This window comes from Prionailurus viverrinus, chromosome D2, assembly GCF_022837055.1.
Source record: "Prionailurus viverrinus isolate Anna chromosome D2, UM_Priviv_1.0, whole genome shotgun sequence".
Lineage (NCBI taxonomy): Eukaryota > Metazoa > Chordata > Mammalia > Carnivora > Felidae > Prionailurus > Prionailurus viverrinus.
The window spans coordinates 33,019,105-33,041,431 of NC_062571.1; the positions used below are offsets into that span (position 1 = coordinate 33,019,105).

At 57.0% G+C, this 22,327-nt stretch overlaps 1 protein-coding gene across 1 annotated transcript in view; it reads left to right on the plus strand.

The window, feature by feature from the left end:
- Positions 1–22,327, plus strand: part of CDH23 (cadherin related 23) — a 415,376-nt gene that overhangs the window by 291,414 nt on the left and 101,635 nt on the right. Inside the window, exons 18-24 of the mRNA XM_047825054.1 lie at positions 1,229–1,356; positions 6,008–6,080; positions 7,808–7,924; positions 11,064–11,176; positions 12,373–12,480; positions 19,435–19,624; positions 19,972–20,117. Of these exons, the coding sequence (XP_047681010.1) occupies positions 1,229–1,356; positions 6,008–6,080; positions 7,808–7,924; positions 11,064–11,176; positions 12,373–12,480; positions 19,435–19,624; positions 19,972–20,117 (875 nt within the window). The remainder of the gene's footprint in view (positions 1–1,228; positions 1,357–6,007; positions 6,081–7,807; positions 7,925–11,063; positions 11,177–12,372; positions 12,481–19,434; positions 19,625–19,971; positions 20,118–22,327) is intronic.

A 22,327-nucleotide genomic window follows, 5' to 3' on the forward strand; every position in this document is an offset into this window, starting at 1 on the left:
GCCGGCCTCTTCTTGACCCTCCCTCAGGTTTTATATTACCAAAGCAATAATTTTGCTCCCATTTGCCACGTCCAAAGTGGTGACTTCATACTGTTGTCAGGACTTCGCAGACCACCAGTGACCCCCACGCCCGAGCCACTGTGCCTTCCCTCCCCCAAATGGAAGAGCACCTATGGGAGAGTTCAGGCATGTGTACTGGGGAGGGGCATTGGAGGGGGACATCTCAGCTCCCTCAAATCCTGCCTTTCGTCTCTGCCCGCCTCTGGCTTTGTGTGCGTGGCAGGGGCGGGGGGCGGGGGGTCTTTACCACCTTCAAGCAGTGTTCTGCTGAGAGTAAAGTCTATGACACCGTGCCCTGAGTAACCCCTCAAAGGGTCTAAGCAGTGCCCAGAGCAGGCCACTGGACGGGCACAGAGAGCCCATGGGTTAAAGGGAGGAGATGGGGGAGGGAAGAAGAGAGGAGAAAGTCCATGGGAGGGAACAGGCGGGGCCATAGGAGATGGAGGAGGGAGCTGCTGTCTGCACCCCACTGCTGGCATCACCCCCAGTAGCCCCGAGGCTAGGCAGTAAGTGGGTGCTTCTTTGGAGGGAGAAGTGGTAAGAGACTGAACTAGACAGACTGAGGCATGACCTTGTCCTCTCGAGCAGCTCCCAGACTAATGGAGAGTGCCAGATAAGTAGGTGAGACAGACAGACAGATAAGCAGCCAATGGCACCCACCGGGAAAGAGCCTGGGCTCTGAATTCAGAGCCTATGCCTCTGTCATAGTCGCTAGCTGTGTGACGTTGGGCGAGTTACTAAACCTCCCTGAGCTTGGTTTCCTCATCTGTAAAGCGGTGCTTACATTACCACCAAAACAGTTCACACCAAGTGTGCTCAGCACTGGGCCTCGCATGTATCAGGCGGTCAGTAAACCTAAGGCAAGACCACGAGGCTCCAAGAGTTCAGGGGAAGGAGGGGGAAATGAGGCAGGGCTGGCCAGCCCGAGCCAGCCACGTCCTCCCTGCCCAAAGGAGACCCCCGGCTGGATGAGCATCTAAAGTCTGCTTATCGGGCTCCACGCTGACAGTGCAGAGCCTGCTCGGGATTCTCTCTCTCCCTCTCTCTCTCTGCCCCTCCAATGCTCGATCCCTCTGTCTCTCTCAAAATGAATAAATAAACTTTAAAAATTTAAAAAGGAAAAACGTCTGCTTAGAGAGGGCCTGGGGCCCTGTTCCTGTCATTTCAGTGATCAGTGTAAGCCGTCCCCTGGATTATGAACAGATACCCAACGGGCTGATTTATCTGACAGTCATGGCCAAGGACGCTGGCAACCCCCCTCTGAACAGCACTGTCCCTGTCACCGTCGAGGTGTTTGTAAGTACCCAGGGGTGCCTGTCGTGCAGGGCGAGGGGTGGTGAGTGCTTCCCAGAGTGTTGGGGGCCCTTCCTGAGCCCAGTGGTGTCAGACCGTGTCCCTACATCCTCGGCTGTCCCCACAGCTCTGGGAGTCGCCCAGCAGACTGCCCCAACGGCTGCCCCCAGCAAACCTGTCATGCTGCAGCACCCAAGCTGCCTCCGAGCTCAGCCAGGGAGGCCCAGGCCCTGGGGTGCGAGATGAGCCTGACGGTCCTGCTCCAACTCCATCAGGGGCCTCGGGTCACCCGCTGATGGGGAACAGGAGCCAGGGCTCAAGCGGGAGGGAGTGTCGCGGGACTCCCTCATGTACAGCCATACTTTGTGAGGTCCGAGGAAATTACTAGAAGGTCATCTTCTCTCTTCTGTCTCTCCGAAACCAAACCACAGCTTGTCTGACATGAGTGCCGAGCACACGTGAGTGCTCTCCGGGTCTGAAATTATTAGTCACTGAATCTATCTCCACTCTGGTTCCTTCGCCCCGTGCCGCTCCCCCAGTGATCCCAGGGGTGCAGGGGCCCCAGGGGGCCTTTCCCCGCCGGAGACCTCCTCACGGCATCTGCACAAGCACACCCCCCTCCCCATCTCATAGAGGCTGCTCCCAGCAGCACAGGGTGGAGGCGTGTTGATGGCAGAGTTAGTGCATCACCGGCTCCAGGAGGATTAGATCAGATTGTCAGGTGAGGAGATACGCTGCGATCTGACACGCGCTCGGGAAAATCCCTTCCAGAGCGGGCGTGCTAGATGACCTTCCTGTCCCAGCCCGCTTCGCCGGTAGCTTCTGGCACTGCCCCACACCTGGCTTTACAAAGCCTTGTCCTCTCGACCCAAGACAGAGGCTCCGGGGCCAGCTCCTGAGCGCGAAGGTCCTTGTCTGGGCAGGGACCCCTACTGGCTTGCTGCATAGGATGGGCTGGCAGTGATGAGGCCAGGGCTGAGGCCCTGGGGGGAGGGGGGGAGCCCTGCAGGTGGGCATGTGGGAGCAGGATTTAGGGGTGGCCTCAGAGGGTAAGGCTGGGCAGAACCAGCAAAGGGAAGAACAGAGAGTCTGAGGCCCTGCTTCAGGGAGTGGCAGGAGGCCCCGGGGTGGGGGTGGGGTAGAGGGGGGCAAGGGTGGAAGAGAGTCGCAGAAGCCTCAACACTCACTGCTTGCCTTTAACCTGCAGCGCAGCTCCCCGCTTTGAAGTACCGAGCAGAACCAGAAGGCTCTCCCTTCCAATCGTGACCACATCTTGGTTTTCTAACCCACATGACCCTGACCCTCGTTTCCCGGTCTTGATTAAACACTGCCCCCTTCAAAGCCCCCCCAGTCCTGGTCACGCTCCTAACCCTGACCACCCCACCCATTATTTCCAGCCTGGCTGGTGTTCTCCGCCCAGGCAAGCAATGACTTCCCCCCAACCCCAGTCCCCAGGCAAGCAATGATTTCCCCCCCCAGCCCCCGCCTGTGCGGGTTTGCAGTAGCGCATGGGCGAATGTGCCTGCGAAGCCAGTTCTGCCCTAAAGGGGGCGCTGTGAACGGAGGGAGGAACGTAGCTGTGGAGGTTTATGGTTCTGAAACAGGGCTCTGCCACCCGCTAGCTGAGTGACCTGGGGTCCTTAACCCTCTCTGGGCCTCAGTTTCTTCATGTGCAAAATAGGGATAATCGTGGTACTGCCTCATGATCTTATCGTGAGGATTAAGTGAGATCATGCCGGTGACACTCAGCACCTGTAATGTTGGCTGTCGTCACGGCTGATAAGACAGACGTGCATACGATCGGCAGCATCCATGCCCAGGCTGTCTCTGGTACAAACGGGAATTCCGGAGAACTCGGCCAGACAGAGAAGAACCCCCTGTCAGTTTGGGGAAGACGGGTGAGGCAGAGGGTGGGAATAGGGGAGGTCTAGAGAAGTAAGGTGAGGTTGTTTTACACCAGCCCGGGGATGGGCCGGCCGAATTGGCCAAATGGAAACGGAAACTTCTTGAGCTCCAATAATATGTGAGGTGCTTGCACATTACACAATCTCTCTTAATCCCATTTTACAGATGAGGCAAGTGAGGCTCAGGAGGGGAACAGAGCGGGGCCCAGATCACCAGCGCCTTCCTCACTTTTGGGCTAGCAAGTGGCATTTGAATTTGCTTCTGGTCCTAATCCTAGTAAGCTAGGATTTGAATCCTGACCTGACTCCTGAGTTCACCTTCTTCCCACCGCACTCCAAGGCCTGAAAGCCCTCTGCGTGTGATTGAGACCCGTGCTCCTCTAGGTCCGTGGAAATTTCCTGGAGCTCTTCTTAAAATGCAGATTCTTATTTAGTGAGTCCAAGGAAGGGCTGAGGCTCTGCAGGCCTAACAAGGTCTGGGCAATGTTGATGCTTCGGGTCAGGGGACCACCCTTTGGGTAGCAAGGCCTTCCAAGCTCTGCCCTGATGGGATCTTGAGACCCAGGGACTATGCCAACCTGTGGTTCGGTTGAGGAACCCAGAAAGGGCCCCTTTCTCCTTTTGCCTCAGCTTCTCCAGTGGAGCCAGGGCAAGCGGGAAGAGGGCGGCCAAGGAACCAAGCTAACCTTTCATTCACTGGGAATCAAAGAGTGGCCTCCCGCCCCGAGACCAGACAGCAGGGTCTCCATGTGCAGGGGTGGGTGGGGGCAGGAATCCACTTGGCCTGGAGCTACCTGAGCCCGGCAGAAGGGGTCATTTTCAAATCCCCTCAAAGCTGTCACACAGGTCAGTGAGGGCCCTACGCTTTCCTTCCACGTGTGCCCCGGCCCCTGGCAGCAGGGGGGGCGGGGCGGGGGGGGGGCGGTCTGGCAACAAAGGTGCCACCTTGGCTGTGAGTGAACATCCTCTCTCAGGCAGGGCTTTGGGATGATAGAGTCGCTCGTGTCTAAGGACCACACTTGAAAAGGTCACCGCCTTTGGGCTGATTTTGCATGTGGGTGATTTTTAAGTAGCTGTCACTTGGCTAAGCTGCTGCCTCCATCCACCAAAGGGATTTTCTCTCAACTGGGGGCGGGGGGTGGGGGAGAAAAACCCAGTGCAGATGAGTAGCTTATGGCGGCACTCACTGCACAGGGTGGGGGCGGGGAGAGGCAGATCGGGCCGACAGGGCTCCTGAGGGAAAAGGAGGCGGGCGAGAGGGGCCAGGTGATTCAGGTGATTCCTTTCCACCCACTGCTTGTTGGTTTTTAATAAAGAAGTCAAACTCGGTTTGTAGATTTCCCATTAGGGGACAATAAGCTTTTGTAGAGGGAGCCGCTGAATTAGAACTAATAGCGAATGCAGTGCCAGGATCCGGGGAAATATCACCGCTAATAAGTTTCTGCCTCGTGCTCTGTCACTGACATTCTCGACGCCGTCTCGCGCAGCCAAGCAGAAGGCTTCGATCTATCCGTATATGGGGCACCCGCGCTTGCACCAGAGGGATGCCCAGGCAGGCTGTTGGGGCACCGGACGTCAGGCGAGTCCTCACGCCATGGGTTCTCTGAGGCGGGGGAGCTGCTGCACAGCCCAGGGCCCGGGGACAGGCGGGGGAAGAGGGGGAGCACCACTCCTTTCTGGGCACCCACAGTCTGGCAGGATGGGACTGTCTTAAGTCCCAAGGGGTGGACAGCAGCTTTGGTGCCTCTCTCTCTCTCTCTCTCTCTCTCTCTCTCTCTCTCTCCTTCCCCCCTTCTCTCGTTCATTGCTGCTCAGCTAGAAGGGACTCCAGCAAAAGGAGCTTCCCCCCAAAGAGCTCCCGGTTCCTTGGGGAATGAGGCCCTGGGGGGGCAGTGCCGCGAACACTGCGGACTCCCCCGGAGGCCACCGCCCCAATACCCCTGCCCCCGCTCCCTGGATCCCAGGGGAAGGGGAGAAGGCTCTGAGTCAGGTGGGCCAGTGGGGGCTTCCTCCAAGAGGCCAACGGGCAGAGATTCTCACTGATTGATTACAAAAAGCCGTGGGTGAGGACCAGAGTCTTCAAGGTAGGGGGAAGTCGCCCCTAGCTGGGCAAGAGGGAGACAGAGGAGCCAAGAGGAGGCAGAGGCTGTGCCTGTTCAGCCCCTCGGCCCACACCGGCCCTGACCGCTGCCCCGCTGCCCTGCTTGCTGGTGAAGGCTGGGCCAGATGAGGGACTGCTCAAGACCTGGACGAGGTGGGCTCTGGGAAGCCGCCTGACCCTGCCTGCCTGCCACTGCACACTTCTGTATCCTCCGGGCCAGAGTGCTCCTTGCTCCCTTCATTTCTGGGGGCCAGGAGGGTTCTAGAACCTTCCACCGTCATCCTGGCGGAGCTGGGAGGGAAGTTGCAAGCGGGCACCCCCAGCGTGGAGGACGATGAGCTGAGCAGGAGAACAGGAGCGAGCTTGGAGCTGCACCAAAACACCACTGGGAGAGCAGGGAACCTGCTGCTCCCTGCTGCCTACATTCTCCATCTTCCTGGCCCTCACACATCTCCCCAAGGCCCGTCCTCCGTCCCTGTACTATAGCCTAGCCAGGGGAGCACCTGGCCCCTTCGTGACAGCCCACTTGGTTCTGGTCGTGCGTCGAGGCCAAAGCCCCTCAGCGCCAGCCACGCCCAGCCTCCCCTTGGCCGACAGACCAGCCCTGCAGGCCTTCCTGTCCCCTCCAACCTGTCTGTTTTCCTTCCAGGATGAGAACGACAACCCGCCCACCTTCAGCAAGCCTGCCTACTTCGTCTCCGTGGTGGAGAACATCATGGCAGGTACGGGCTTGGGCGGGGGAGGGTGTGAGGGCACGAAGCCAACAGACACCCCCATGACAAGCGAGGGGAGCCTCTGGAGAGGTCCGGTCATCTGCCAGCCAACAGCCATTTACAGAGCACGAGCCCCTACTATGTGCAGGCACTCCGCTGGGTACTTGGTCCCCACTCTCCCGCAGCTGCAGCCTCGTGGGAATGGTGACCCATCAGTAATCCGACAACCTTGATTAAGTGAGTGTATACAGAGTACTGAATCACAGTGCTGTGAGGCAGGTCCCAGGGCCAGGGTGGCCAAGGGGGTGGCCTCAAAGGATGCAGTGCGTACCTACGTGAGAACAAGAGTGGGCCGCTCATCTCTCGGCTGTGTCTCTGGTGGCAGGGCCCAGCTTGCAGACCCGGGGCCACCAGCTCCACATTCAAGTTCCGGGGGACCCGCTCCGTCCTTCCTGACGGCTTCACCCTTACACCCAGGGCGGACTGTTCTAGTGGGGAAACCGCCCTATCAGGAATTGCTGTAGCATCCGGAGGTGGCAGGGGTGACCTTCTGTGGCACCATGGAGCCTTCTCTAGGGAGTCTCCGGGTACCTTCCTGGTATGTGATGATTTTTCTGGGTGGGTGCCAGGCTGTGCCCAGCCCACCCTTCCCTGTCCCAGTCGGGCATCTCCTGGAGAATAACACTGCTGAAGCTACCCCCGTGCACTCCCCGCTGTCCCCGTGACCTCTGCTTAGGAGAGGCCTTCGTCATATGGCACTTAGTCCGCTTCCAGCTTGTGCTTGGATAAAGGGTGTGTCAGGGCCCCGTGTACCTGTCCCCCTGCTCAGGGTGAGACCGAGAGTCAGATTAGAGGCTTCACAATCCCCGGAAGGGGCCAGAATGACCTGCCTATCTCACAGCCCTCTGCCTGGCCCCTTGGACCCCCAGGGACTGTTGATTCACGCACACAATAGTAACGGCAGCCTGTGGCTCAGAGAGAGCTGCCACGGGCCTGCACCCTGCATGGGCCTGCTTCCCCTCCCCCATCCTCACCAACGACCCCGCAAGCTGGCTTTCTTTCCAGGTAGACCCATTTCACAGAGGAAGAGGCCGAGGCTCAGACAGTTGCCAGAGGGTCCCCTGGGGTTCCAGCCTGGGCGTCAGACACCGAACCTCCTCGGTGGGGCAGTCGGGTGGCAGTGGGGACAGGAGGGGGCTGGAGCCCCAAACCCGACCAATGGGGGTCTGGTGAGCACAGCTGGGAAAGGCGGATCCCCCGACCCCGGATTTCAGGAGATGGAAATGAAGGTGAGGGCCTTCACTAGACATTACAGGGAAAATAAAATCCCTTATAAATTCCCCTTGTGAACGAGATGGAACAAGACCGAAATTGAATACGGTAAATGTGGCATCATGTAACATGGGGCTTCATTTCTTTTTGACTCAAAGCCAAAGCTGGCCAGTCTGAGTGTATCGCCCATGGTGAGCGGCCAGAGAGAGGTGGATAGCAGTGGTGGGTCGTGAGCTTCCGGCACAAGCCACCGCCACCGCAGGCTCCGGGACCCCCTTCGTGGAGCCTTGTCCCCACGCAGCCCAGGGAGCTCTGGAGGTCGAGCCTCCCCCCCTCATCCCTGGGTGCCCCAGCAGCAGGCTCCCTGCCTCCTGAAGGCTGGTCACCAGGAGGTCCCGGGTCCCCCTCCCAAGGCCAGGGGCCGCAAACCCGGGGTGAGCGTTCCCCACTTTGTCTCCCGGAAGGGGCCACGGTGCTGTTCCTGAATGCCACGGACCTGGACCGCTCCCGGGAGTACGGTCAGGAGTCCATTATCTACTCCTTGGAGGGCTCCTCCCAGTTTCGGATCAACGCCCGCTCAGGTGAGCACCCCCCCCCCGCCCCGTGCCCCGTGGTCCCTGTCACCTTCACCTCAGGCCTGCTCCCCACGCCCAGCCCTGGTCCTGCTCCTGGGCCAAGTTCTCTCTCCCTTTCACAGGAAGCCCTCGTGTGGAGCACGCCAGCTTTGAGCGCCTGGTCTTATCCCTGAAATATTAACCTGAGTGTGATTACTGATCCTACACGCCCCCCCCAAAAGAAATTGGAACGTGAATGTATCCACTTCAGGGTATCTTTCAATGGTGAAGAGCCCTGTTAGGTTTAAAATGTGTTCCATTTTACCAACAGCTGGCCAACATGCCACCCTTTGGGGGCTCTCTTTCCTCAAGCCTCCATGTCCCCCTCCCTCAGTGGCTGACCTATTTGCTGAACTCTGGCTTCTCCTCTTAACACTGTGTAAGCCTTGGTTTCCCCCCTGCAGGACGAGGATGGTCACGTTAGGGGTGGAGTGTGGGTCACGTGAGTGATTGCAGGGAGCGCTCATAGAGTGGTCCCTGGCATACAGTAAGTGCTGACAGAATCACGTCTTCATCATCATCGTCTTTGGTCTTTTCACCCAGAGGCCCCCATCCCCGGCTCCCTGGTCAGCCCACGGAGCCCTCACCTCTCTTCCCCCTTTCCCCATACGCCTCCCTCCAGATCTCTTTCCCTTGAAGCTGGTGGGGGGGGGGGAGGGGGAAAAAGCAACAATAGACCCCAGATCAGAAGCTGGGAAGGGATATGAGGCCCTTGGACATTCATTCATGTATTCAGGCTTCAGTGGGGACCTGCTCTCCACCAGGTGCCGTGCTGGGGCGCAGGATGGAATCAGACATGACCTGTCCTCCTGGGGTTCCCGGCCCATTTAGTGGACATGCAAGGCCCCCCGCTTCTGAGTCCCTGATTCTGTATTGTAAGGGCACTGCCGATGCCAAATGGACCAACCCTGAAATCTCAGTGGCTCAACACAGCAGAGATTCTAACTCACACGGCGGTCCAGCACCACGTCCGGTGGACAGCCTTCCGCATGGCGATTCTGGGACCCGGGTGCCTTCCCCGTTGTGGCTCCAAGGTCACTGCAAAAGGGAAGAGAGCCTGGAGTGCTGTCAAAGGAGATGCCTATGGGCCAGGCCCGGAGGTGACATATGTCACTTCTGCCCACATCCTATTGGCCGGAACCAGGCAATGGCCCCGCCTAGGTGAAGGGGGCCTCGGGAAGTGGTTTCTGGCCTGCCAGCCCCTCTCAGGCAGTCATGCTCCCTTAACACAGCTCCTTCAGCTATGAAGGTGTGTTTTCCTCAGAGCTCCTTGGTCAAATTAGCCAGGCCTGCTCCACAAAGGTGGCCTTAATTGGATCTAATTTCCCAGACAGGGGTAGCCATCTATCACACCGACAAGTTCACGTTTAAAACTTTTCAGAGATTAATTTCTTCCTTGCCCTGCCAATTAATCGACACCACCCCAGCAAGGAGCACGGTGTGGTGGGCAGACCTTTGCCAGTCTTTTGTGTTTGGCCTCAGCACCTTCACTGTCCCGTCCCCATGCTCAGCTCCCCTCTCAGCCCTGCACAAGCCAGACGTTCTGCCAGTGTGGCAGGGAGGCAAATGTGAGACATCTGGTCCAGCTGCATCATTTCATGGTAGAATAAGCCAAGCACAGAGAAGTTGAGTAACTTGCCGGGGGTCACACAGCGCAGGCAAGAGGGATTAAAAAAAAAAAAAAGACAGTCCCTGCCTTGGGGGTATTCTCACAGTCTATTGAAAGGAAATAAGCCTTTTCTGAGTGTGGAGAGCTTGACCTGTAGTTACGTAATCCTCACAACAGCTCTGATCCGAAGGTGTACTAATACCCATTTTACAGGTGAGAAAACTGAGGCCCACTTTTCCAAGGCTGAACGTGTAGAAAAGGGCCGTTAATCAGAATTCAGATGTGGGCCTCACTGTCCTCAAGGCATCGCTCTTTTCCATAGCCCATGTGCGCTGGTAAATGGCCTGCCTACCATGACGCCCTGAGGCTGGCCCACCTCACAGCTGCTCCTGAGAGCCAAGTTCAAGCATCTCCTCCACTCTGTGTTCAGTGCCATCCAGTCAGTAGCTTCCAGTGGCCCTGGTGGGAGCATTACGACTTGAAAATCAGCAAATGCCTTTTTGTTCTTGTTTTAGGGAGGCGGTTGTCAAACACCAGCACGCCACGTGACCCGGCGTGACCTCCACGTTTTAGTTATACCAGAATACAAAGAAAAGCCAAAAACGGGCTGATAAATGATCCATTTTTTGAAAAATTTGTGTAACATTTATTTTTGAGAGACGGCAAGCACGAGTAGGGGAGGGGCAAGGGAGAGAGGGAGACAGAGGATCCAAAGCAGACTCTACCATGAGCAAAGAGCCTGATGCAGGGCTCGAACTCACGAACTGTGAGCTCACGGCCTGAGCCGAAATCAAGAGTCGCATGCTTAACCGACTGAGCCACCCAGGTGCCCCGATGGTCAATTATAATTGCTTGTATTTCATGAAATAACTCATTTATACACTGGGGGGGGGGGGGGAACACCTCAAGGCAATATAATCACGTTACAAGGTAATTAAGGAAATTCTTTTATAACTGTTCTCAATACACTGTAAGTTACTTGTCCAGTAATGAGTCACCAGGGTGAACATGTGTGAAACATACATTTCAGTGCTGTCCTGTAATAAACAGCGCCAGGCACTGTTCATCAGCCTTCTGTGATGTCAGCCGAATTAATCCCTCAACAGCCCTATTACTTTTCCCTTTTGACCAGATAAGGAAACTGAGGCACATAGGATTTAGATAGCAAGTCTCAAGTGATAGGGCTGCTAAGATAATGTCAAAAATCTTAAGAGAGGTCTTTTGTGACCTGTCGTATTCTCCATCCCCTAAGGCCATTATCAGCCCAGATTTTCCCACATTAAAAAATGACTTTCCGATCAGAAAGGTGTTGCCACCTCTGGCTTCTGGTTGCCAAGGCATAGGTGCTATCCCCTGTCCCTTCACGAGCGTCACCTCACACCCCAGCACATGCACACACGTGCAAACACATGCTGGCAGCTTGTGCAAACGGCTTCACCCCCTCTCTCCCTCCTTCCCTGCTCCCTCCCTGGCCCGCCCAAACCCTCTCTCCTGCAGGCGAAATTACCACCACCTCCCTGCTTGACCGTGAGACCAAGTCTGAATACATCCTCATCGTACGAGCGGTGGACGGGGGCGTGGGCCACAACCAGAAAACCGGCATCGCCACCGTGAGTGCCCGCCCCCTGCTGTGACCCCTGCGCCCCAGCCCATCTTTAGGGTCCACCTGTGTCCTGATGCAGTGTGAGGCACGTGGGAGCGGGGTGAGGGTGGCAGTTACCAACTCACTGTCAGCCAGGGTCAGCCCTGGGGCCGCTGCAGCCGCAGGAAATAAAGGCATTCCCACCTGGGACGTGGTGGCACATGGGAGGAGCAAACGTCCCCCAAAGACCAGCGGGGCAAGAAGCAGAAAGCGTGCGCTCCATAGGCCCTTCCCTAGGGGCTCCTACACGGGGCACGTATTCCTGCCAGGAAGAGTGGCCCAGAACAGGAGGCAGGGCCCCCAACCCTCACCACCCCTCACCTTGGTGCTGAGAGATGATGCCTAGATTTCCCTGCCATGAGTAAGCGGGACCCATAAAGGCCTAGATTCCCCATCCGAGGCCTGGTCATCCCACCGAGGTGCCTCAGATATAGGAAGCTAGAGAAGGGACATCCGAGGGTCCTGACCAGGCTCTGGGCTGCACGAGAGATGGGGGGCAGTGAGAAGCAGGAAGACGCGCGGACCACTCACTCTAGCCACCTCCCTTCCTTCCATGACCCTCCCCTTGCTTTCTCTGGCTGCCCCTCAGGAGCCCTCCCCGACCTCTCCGCACGGCCCTCACCCTACCCACCGCAGCTGCCCCCCATCCTCGCCCAGCCAGAGGGGCTGGTGTCAGTATTTCTTGGCCAGAGACTTGGCAGAAAAATCCCCAGTACCCCATCCAGTCATGGGAGGCCCCTGCTAATAGGATTCTGAGCCCTATAAATAATTTACGTGGGTGGCCGGGGAGCAGGGAAATTGCTTGGCTGGTAGCGAGACTGACGGAATCTCAGGGGATTCTACCAGGTCCCCCCACCCTGTCAGTCACCTTCCACCAAGACAGGGGTGGGTGAGAGAAGGCCCAGGTTACAGGAAGTATTTCAGGGGTCACTTCCTTCATTCCTCTGCTTCCTGATGGGATAACACCTAAGCTGTCTCCTGAAGGGACCTGGCTCCCTCCTTGAAAGCCCAGGCCTGCCCCGAAGCCCCCAAAGTGGGTGGAACCAGTGGAATTAATGCAGAGATGCCCCGCAGGCACCTGAGTATGTCCCCCTTGTGGGCTCTGCCCTTGCACAGCTCAGCCAGGTGCCTTCCCGCCCCCCCCCCCCTGCCGTGGCTTCGCAGGTGAACATCACCCTCCTGGACATCAACGACAACCACCCCACCTGGAAGGACGCCCCCTACTACATCAACCTGGTGGAGATGACCCCTCCAGATTCTGACGTGACCACGGTAAGTGGCGGTAGGACAGCCGAGGTGTCTGCCATTCCCTCGTGAGCCCCATGGGCCGGTCCACGTGGGACTGATGGATGTCATGTCTCCCTCTGAGCCAGCCCACGGAGCAGATTTCCGGAAGCTCTCTTGCATGGTGGAAGGTAGTCAGAGTTTGGCAGAAAGCCCTCACCTGGGCCTCAGAGACAGTGGGCTTTGGGCTTTGTCAAAGGGAGCAATGGCAGCCCAGGGACAGTGACAAGGCAACTAGGGCTGGTTCAGCTAGTGACCACACTTGGCAGAGACCCCGGGACTCAGTCCGGGCCACAAGGAGTGCCCCACCCTCCCCAGGGAGGTACAGGCGTCCTCCTTAAGTCCTACAGCATAGATTCTGCCCCCCACCTTGCCCTCACTGCTTCTGTCACTGCAGCGGGAGCCTGGTCAGCTCCCCCTACAGGCGGGCCCCAGGGCTTTCCCAGTGGGGCGTTTGAAGTTCGCCCAGGGATTTTCTGGCCCGGAATATTCCAGGTCTTCCCAGGCCCCTGGGCGTGCTGCGTGCAGGGATATGACTCAGAGTGGGGAGCAGGGGAGACATGGCCAAAGCCTCAGGAGTCCGGAAGGGAGCCAGCCTCCTGGGGAAGATGAGGAAAGTCAGGGTTGCACACCCCACTTGGTCTGCTCTGGAGTTCACGTTTGTGAGGCTGTCTCTTCCCCTCACCCGTGTGCCCCCTTTGGCCTCATTTGAGGTGGCTTATCCCCAGTGTCCAGCCCCATGGCCACTCCGCCAGCTGTGACGAACACGAACCTGATAGTCCATGATAACCCCACATATTGAATGTCTGCGACATGCCAGGCTTTGCCCGGAGGCTTCTCATGATTTCTCTCTCATCCTCATGACGGGGCAGGTAGACTCATTGCTCCCATCACACTGTGGAGGCAACCGAGACTTGGAGTTTGAGGGGTTTGTCCGGGGTCCCAGAGCTAGTAAGAGGTTGTATCAGGACTTGAACCCAGGTCTGTCTGATTTGGAAACTACCTGGTCCAGCCCTACATCCCTGCTGGCTCAGGGAGCCCTGGCTGGTGGGCCAGGTCCTGAGAAACTGGAGAGTGTGTGGGGGGTGGGAGAAGGAGGGCACGTTTCATATCCAGCTCTCCAGGAAGGCTGCCCAACCCCCTTTGACGCTTAGCCTCCCCACCCCCGCCCCTCATCAGCCATAGCCAGTAGGACTGGTCTAGACTGGTAAGGATGTCAGCCTCGAAGGGAGTCTCCTGTCCTCCTTTCCATGTGTTCAAGATCTGAATGGCTCTCAACTGGTGGGTGGATCCCCCTCCCAGACATTCCAGTAGGGTCTGCGTCAGGTATCTGGGATCTAGTTTTTCAAAGCCCCAGTGGGAGGACTCCTTGGAGCCCAGGGCCGGGTTTGGGAACCACTACCTTGGGCCCTTTCCTGGCTGTCTCAAGTGCTCTAGACCTTGTGGGCACTCTCTGCTGCCATCTCGTGGGCACTTGGGCTCTAGCCCAAGACCACTCCAGCCCGGGGCCCCAAGAGAGCCTACCTCGGAACACCTGCCTGATCAACTCTTACCTTTGCTTTACGTTTCTGAGAAAATCTTCCCAGAGGGCATTGAGAGGCAAGTGAGACAGGTGTCCCTGGGAGAAAGTGGCTGCATGGGACACTAGCCAGAGGTGCCATGTTTGAAGAGTCCACCTGCCAGACAGAGAGAAGGTTTGCGGGACTGGGACTGCACTTGGCCTTGGGCATTTCCCAGATCCGGTCCCCAGTGGCGCTCTCCGGGTCTCCAGCCTTCCTTGCAGCCTTTGGACTGTGAGTAGGTGTGGACAGTGGGCCAGGAGCCTGCTGCCCAGGGTCTTCTCACTCCCCGGGAACTTCGGCAGACCTTCAGTGAGCACCTGCCATGTCCCCGGCCCTGTGCCCGTCAACCTTAGAAGCACAGAAAGTGACGACATTCCCCTCTGTTTTCAGGGAGGTTTGTGTCACTTTTCTGCTTAAACCCACCACTGGTTCCCATCTCGCCCTGTGTAAAAGCCAGAGTTCTTAGCAGACGGACCTGCCCCACCTTTATCTCTGGGGAGTCGGACATGTGAACCCACCCCTCAGGACAGGCTTGGCATGGCCGTTCCTCCCGCAGGGTGGGGATTCCAGTGTTTCAGTGCCCCCTGCTAGTGTTTGAGATGCCCCCCGCCCCTACAGTGTCATGACTCAGAAGTTGAAAGAGAAAAGGGCAAAGTCAAAATTAAAACTTATTATGTCAAACGTCTAGCCAAATATATAATGACAACTTCAGCAATCATGGGATTTAGCATCTGAAAAACTTTCATTGCACTTAAGGACAAATTGTCGGTTAGATTTTTTTTCTGCAATTCTTGAGAATTTTCAGAATTCTCTGCAATTCCCAGGTATGTGTGATCGTTTCCAGGAAACCAGGAATCAGGAAGCCCGTACATTAGTCAAAGGTGTCATAGCAAAATAATTTCAAAAGGAATAGTCATGAAATTCTGCTAAATCTTATGGTGGCTAGGCATTTACATGTGGGTACACTGTAATGCTGTTGGGGGGGCTCCCTGAGGCCTTCTAAGGCCACACAGTGGCCCTGGGTGAGGTGGGGGCTGTGGCTGAGATATGAGAAAGGGAGCTGGGGGTGGGGAGGGGGACAGCTGACCCAGAAGTGACATCAGGGAGGAGGCCATGTTTGCATAGGAGCTGCCCATCTGACACACGTCCTCCCGCCCGTCCCCAATCCGCTAAACTCTTCCTCCCCTCAGAGCTTTCCACCCCCTGCTCCCCCCCTCCCCCCCACAGAGCGTTCCTCTCCCTCTACCCCTCACCCCTGCTTTTCCCACGGCTGCCTCAGTCTCCTCCACAGCTTAAAATGCCACTTCCTCAGAGAGGCCCTCCCTGATCACCCTGCCTAAGGCAGCTTTCTACATTGTTTCTTCCAGAGCTGATCCCACGTCTGTGTTCATTTATTTATTAGGTTACTTGCTTATTCAGAGACACTATAGGGATTAAGAGAGCAGCCTTTGCTCCCAAAATGTCTACGGTCTAATCCCAGCCACATCCCTTATCAGCTGTGTGACCTTAGGCAGGCAAATCACCTTACCTTTCTGTGCTCCGATGGTCTTATCTAGAAAATGGGACAGTGAGAGCCCCCACGAATAGAGTTGTGGTTTGTATTTAATGAGCCACGGGGTGAGTAAGAGAGAAATGATAGCTGTCGTCACCATGCCTCCTCCTCTGGGTTCATACCTGTCTCGTTCGCTGTTGAACCCCAGTGCCTCGCACGGTGCCAGGTGCATTGTAGGAATTCAAAAGCTAGGGCGCCTGGGTGGCTCAGTCGGTTAAGTGTCCGACTTCGGCTCAGGTCATGATCTCACAGTTCGTGGGTTCAAGCCCCGCATCAGGCTCTGTGCTGACAGCTCAGAGCCTGGAGCCTGCTTCGGATTCTGTGTCTCCCTCTCTCTCTGCCCCTCCCCTGTTTGCGCTCTCTCTCTCTCTCTCTCTCTCTCTCTCTCTCTCTCTCTCTCTCAAAAGTAAAATAAACATTTAAAAAAATATTTTTTAATTAAAAAGAATTCACAAATGGTCAAATGCTAGTTGTTGAGGGTCTTGTCCGACTTTGTTCCCCGCTTCACCTGGCCCCCCAGTCCTCCCAGGTCAGGTTGGGTCTTCCTTGTCAGAGGGAGATGAGGATGTGTGGCCCAGAACTCTCCCAAAGGCCACTGACTTCCCAGAGCTGCGTGTGGACAAGCGTGTGCCTGTATCCTGGCGTACCGGGGGTGGTCTGGGCTTGCGCACCTGTGCGCTCCCAGGGCATGCACCTGCGTCAGGGCGAGCCCGCGCATGGCCCCTCTCGGTTTGCGAGTGAGATTTGGGCCCAGCCTCCCTCCTAGCTCCTGCAGGCTCCTTCAAGGACCTGGCTGATGGGCATTGATTTAGAGCCTTTCAAAGCCCTCCAGCAAAATAAGAGAGGGGAGAGGGAGAGAATTATTCCCCGTCAGGCCGGGAGAAAAATGACAGTGTGAAATGGGAAATGAAGAGGGAAAGTGGTGAGACTTTACACAGTGACCAGGAGGGAGCCTGCGGGAGGGGTGACAGCCAGCAGCCCTCCCCTGTGTCCCCAACCCTGCCCGAAGACCAGGGAGTGGCCCTCGAGGCCAGAAGTCTGGGCCCACCTCTGGCTCTCCGGTCAGAGAGAGAAGACGAGAACCCCCCATCCCCATCCCAGATAAAATTGATCTCTACATATTCAGCAACTAGCTGCTAGCCCGGAGCAGATCTTTGAACTGCTCTGTACCTCAGTTTCCCCATCCAGAAAAACGGTGATAAAAACCTCCCCCTCCTCCTCTAGAAAGAAGCGCTGTAGAAATGCGAGGCTTGCTGGTCCCCACTGTCCGTCAGTGGGATGATTTTTGCCTGGCTGAAGCCACACCCGGAGTGCCTGAGAGCCCTGCCTCGCCTCCTGTTGTCAACACAGGGGTGATTGGGTCCCCTTTATCGAGGCTGGGGAAACTGAGGTGACGTGCCCCATAGCACAGCGAGGGCCCCTCAGGCCCGGGAGGCCGGGGCCCTCCCCCGATCCCTGCCCCCGGGTGCAGCCAGGCCAGGAGGGGATCCAGTGTGCTTCTCTGAAACAGAAGGAAGGTCCGCAGGGCTCAGGGTTCAGCGCCAGCACTGGCCTCTCTCCCCGGCCACTCCTGGGCCCAGGGGCAAGATGGGGGCCTGTGGCCAGGGCAGCCCATCTGTCTGTTCTGGTCTGGTGGCCCCAGAGACGCCTCCGGCTGGGGATTAAGCCAGAAGAGGGACAGATTCTGCCGCCAAAGCACAAAAGGCCCCACATCAAGTAAGGTGAAGGAGCTGACGAGGCTAGGCTGTCATCGCCGAGTGTCTTGGAGTTAGGAATGGCATCGTCCTGATGCAGCCCTGGGGACTGCGGTCCCCATCCCCCCACCCCATTGATCTTGTCCACCTCTGGTACCACAGTGAGCTCTGCAGCAAGGGCAGGGGTGGGCTGAGGGCCGGGGACCACTGCTGTCCTGGGACCCTAGGAGGCGTCCAGGGTGGGAGCTGGGTCAGCCCCAGGGCTGGTGCTGTGTGACCTTGAGTCTTGCCCATGCCTCTCTGAGTTCTGCTTTCCCCTTGGCGGGGGTGGGTAGACGCTAGAGAAGTTTCCCAAAAAGCAGGAGATTGGCAGGCACGGGGGCAGGGAGGAAATGGCTTGTGGGGGTTGTGCCCTCCTAACCCAGGGCACTCAGGTCGATCCCTTCTTGGGGTGAGGCTTACAAGTGGGGAGCCAAGCGTGGGGGGCTGGAGAGGTAAAGGGGCCTCTGTCCCGAGGCCCTCCCCCTTTTCAGGCAGGGAGACTCAGCCCCCTCTCTCCTCCAGCCTCCCCCTCCCCCAGCCGCACAGCAGCCCCAACCTGCTGGGACCCACCCTCTAAACAGGACTCCCTTCCCCTGCCCTGTCATTCCTGGGGTCACAGAAGCCTGATTCTCTTCCAATTGCTGACTAACTGTCCATCTCTTGATTTCGGCTCAGGTCATGATCTCACAGTTTGTGCCCAGGTTGGGCTCTGTGCTGATAGTGTGGACCCTGCTTGGGATTGTCTCTCTCCCTCACTCTCTGCCCTTCCCCATGCACACTTGTGTCCATTCTCTCTCTCTCTCTCTCTCAAACATTTAAAAAAATAATAAAAGTCCATGGGAATGCAAGCTAGTACAGCCACTCTAGAAAAAAGTATGGAGGTTCCTCAAAAAACTAAAAATAGAACTACCTTAAGACCCAGCAGTTGCACTACTAGGCATCTATCCACGGGATACAAGTGTGCTGTTTCAAAGGGACACATTCACCCCCATGTTTATAGCAGCACTATCAATAATAGCCAAAGTATGGAAAGAGCCCAAATGTTCATCAATGGATTAGTGGGTAAAGAAGATGTGGTATACACACACACACACACACACACACACACACACACACACAGTGGAGTATTACTCAGCAATAAAAAAGAATGAAATCTTGCCATTTGCAACTACGTGGATGGAACTGGAAGGTATTATGCTAAGTGAAATTAGAGAAAGACAAAAATCTTATGACTTCACTCATCTGAGGACTTTAAGAGACAAAACAGATGAACATAAGGGAAGGGAAACAAAAATCATATAAAAACAGGGAGGGCGACAAAACAGAAGAGACTCATAAATATGGAGAACAAACTGAGGGTCACTGGAAGGGGTGTGGGAGGGGGGATGGGCTAAATGGGTAAAGGGCACTAAGGAATCTACTCCTGAAATCATTGTTGCACTAGATGCTAGCTAATTTGGATGTAAATTTTAAAGAAAGAAAGAAAGAAAGAAAGAATGAATGAATGAATGAATGAATAAAAGTCCAAAAGAAGGAAGAGAAGGTTCAATGAGGAGGATCCAGTTCCCAAAATCCAGGGTTTCAGAAGCTTCTGAGAAGTTCTCAACCTCCCAAAGAATTCCTAGTCCCCAAAGAATTCCATGACCAAGGCCTGCCGGGCACCCCCTGCTCCCCCAAAAGCCCATGAACGTGTCGCCCCACGTGTCTGGGAAGGAACGACACCAGGATGTGCTGGCGGTGTTGCCCGCTGGCTACTGGCCCAGGCTGTTGCTTCTACGAATCAGAAGGCTGGGGCTTACGTGGGGAAGGGGACTGGCCTCAGGGCAAAACCGAGTGCACACCGGCTGCTGATCCATTTTGTGAACCTCCTGCCTGCCGTCCCCCCATCAGAAGCCCTGCCAGAGCTGGAGGGAGGAGCAGGGGGGGGTGGGGAGGGAGCAGGAGGTGGGGGAAGCAGGAGGGAGGAGCAGGGGGGGTGGGGGGGACGCAGGAGGGAGGGACCCGCGTGTCAGCTCAGACCACCCAGGAAAGGCAGCCTGGGGCCCGGAGACCGGGGCTAGGCTCCACGGAGGGTCCGTCTCTTCCTGAGCAGGTGGTGGCCTTGGACCCGGACCTGGGAGAGAACGGCACCCTCGTGTATAGGATCCAGCCGCCCAACAAGTTCTACTCCCTCAACAGCAGCACGGGCAAGATCCGCACCACCCACGTCATGCTGGATCGGGAGAACCCCGACCCCCACGAGGCGGAGCTGATGCGCAAGATTATCATCTCTGTCACTGACTGTATGTGTCCCTTGCAGCCCCACGCCACTTGGCTGTGGCCTCTGACGCTCAGGGCCCCGGGGACCTCTCCCACTGACTCGTCCTCCATGGGTCCTGAGGCCTGGGTACAGGAGGGCTGTGTCATCACTAATAATGGAGGAACACTCACTTGCCAGTCGTGAGCCCCCGGAGTACCCTCGGGGGGTGCGGGGAGGGGTGGAGGTGGCTGGGGCTGCAGGGCCAGGCTGCTCCCTGAAGGGACCCCTGGGATGGAAAGTCACCGAGCCTGCCTTCCTCTCCCCACTCCCCGTTCTCCCCTGTCCCTTTCTCTTTCGCACCCCTCTTTCCCTCTCCCCCTCACCTCCCAGGCGGCAGGCCCCCTCTGCGAGCCACCAGCAGTGCCACAGTGTTTGTGAACCTCTTGGACCTCAATGACAACGACCCCACTTTTCAGAACCTGCCTTTCGTGGCCGAGGTGCTGGAAGGCACCCCGGCGGGGGTCTCTGTCTACCAGGTGAGTTTCTCTTTCCTCGCCTGAGCTCCTGGTCTGCCTCCCTCACCTCGTCTCACCCAATCAACAAGCGGGCACAGGGTGCCCTGGGTGTCTAGCTTTGCAGTGGGAGAGGGGGGCAGGGGATGCCAGCTGAGACCACCAGACGGGACGGTCTGTGCTGGGCTTGGAGAGCCAATGCTCTGGGAGATGTGATGGAAGGCTTCCTGGAGGAGGAGGGGCTTGAGCTGGGTCTCGAAGGACAGGTGGAGGGAAGGTACCAAGGGAGATGCCAGAATTCTGGGCCTGAGTATGGAGGTCATACTCCGAGCTTGTGGCTGGGTCTAGAACACAAAGAAGGTTGGTGGGTGTAGCCCAGGGACCCTGCCTCCGTGGGCAGACCACTCTCCCACGTTCTCCCGTAAGCCCCAGAGCAGCTCCACACAGAGCAGGGGGTGCCCTCCCCACTTTGCAGGGGCCGAAAGAGACTTGCTTATGTCCCTGTGGCCAGGAAGAGGTACGGCCTGATCTTGAACCCGGCCCCTCTGCCTCCTGCTCCATCACCCTCTGGGAGGCAGCCCTGAAGATGCTCGTTCAGGGAGAATGACGCCCTTTTAGGAACGGGGGAAGGCCCTCATGGTGAAGAACGTAGGCTTTGGAGTACAGCCAACATGAGAATAGACCACAGCTCTTCTGCTGGTGGGCTGTGTGGCATGGAACAAACAACCTCGCTGGGCCTCCGTTTTCCCACCTGTGCAATGGGGATCATAATACACCTGCCTGGCTGTGCTACAGGGCTTCAGGCAGACACACATGGAAAGCAACCTGCACTTGGGCTGCGGGAGACCCACGGTAGCTGACGGGCTCATCATGATGGGTCCTGTGGAGGTTTATGCCTGAGACCCAGCGGGGCCCAGTGGCAGAGGCTTAGCCTGACCCCACTCGAAGAACGCAGGATTGTTTGTCGGGATATGCCACAGCGCGTAACTCTGGTGATGCCTTGCAGGCCTGCTGTGCCTCAGTTTCTTCATCTGCGGAAGGGGATTAATAGCCTTCTTTGGGGATCCCCGGCAGCAAGCTCTCCAGCAGGACATTCTCCCAAACGCCCAGCAGGGGGTGCTGCGATCCAGAGAGAACAGCCAGACCCTGAGGAGGAGGAGCCCCCAAACAGAAGGCGGGAGGAGGGCCAAACGAGGCCCGTTCTCCTCCGGGGGCTCACAGCAAAGAGAGCACAGCTTCTGAGTTCACAGAGGAGCTGACTCAGGCATGAAAGGATGGTTGAAGGAGCTCGAGCGTTTAGCTTGGGAACTGTATCCTCAGATACAGAAAGGTTTCTGACTGGAGCTATGCGTTCCCCAGCCTCCTCTACAACCTGGACCGAAAGTGATATCTGCTGGCTAGGTGGAGAACTTTCTCCAGGAATTAGAGCTCTATGCAGATAAGTCAGAAGTAGTGAGCCCCCCCATCCTGGGGAGCATTCAAGTTGAGTCTGGACACCCTCTTGTCCAGCTTGTTGGATGTGAATTAGACCAGCTGACCTTGATGTCGTCTCTCCATCTTGAGGGTCTTGGCTTCGTCATCCAAAGCTTTTATTTTTAACTATCACGTTTCCTCAAAGGTCCCCGATCCTCTTCTGTAAAACTCTGAGTATATCAGGGTCTTGAGTCAGGAAAACTCTCGTCAGGGCTAGAGGTGCAGGTGGGAACGGTGTAGGGATCGGGGAGGAGGCTTGCCTATGCATGGCCCCACATGACTTTTTCCAAACGGTAAATCATCAAGGGAGTTTTAAAAACTGCCCCCTTCTATCGTCTTGATGTCGTCCAACAAAGCAGGGGGGAGAGCGCCGGCGATTTTGGGTAGTCGAGGAACCCATGGTGGAAGGGCTGCTGGAGGCGTAACTGTTGCTTCCAGCCGGCAGCCGGGAAGCCTGCCGTGACACGATGGCACCCGGAGGCCCCGAGCCAGCCAGGGCCCATCTGGGGGGCTTGCAAGGAGGAGAGCAGGGTTTTGAAGAGGAAAGCTGCGGTGACCCGGACTCTTGTCCTAAAAAGTGCCTTCCCCACCCCACCCCTGGCCCCGCTCAGTGTGCCTGGATGCCTTTAGTTGAGCCACGCTACCCTCTTAGCATCTGGGAAGGCGCGCTGGGAGCAGTGGCGTGGCCCGAGGCTCTGGGGGAGGCAGGTGTGTCTGCACGGGTCGGCGGGAAGGAGGGGGCACTTCTCAGGAGGGACGCC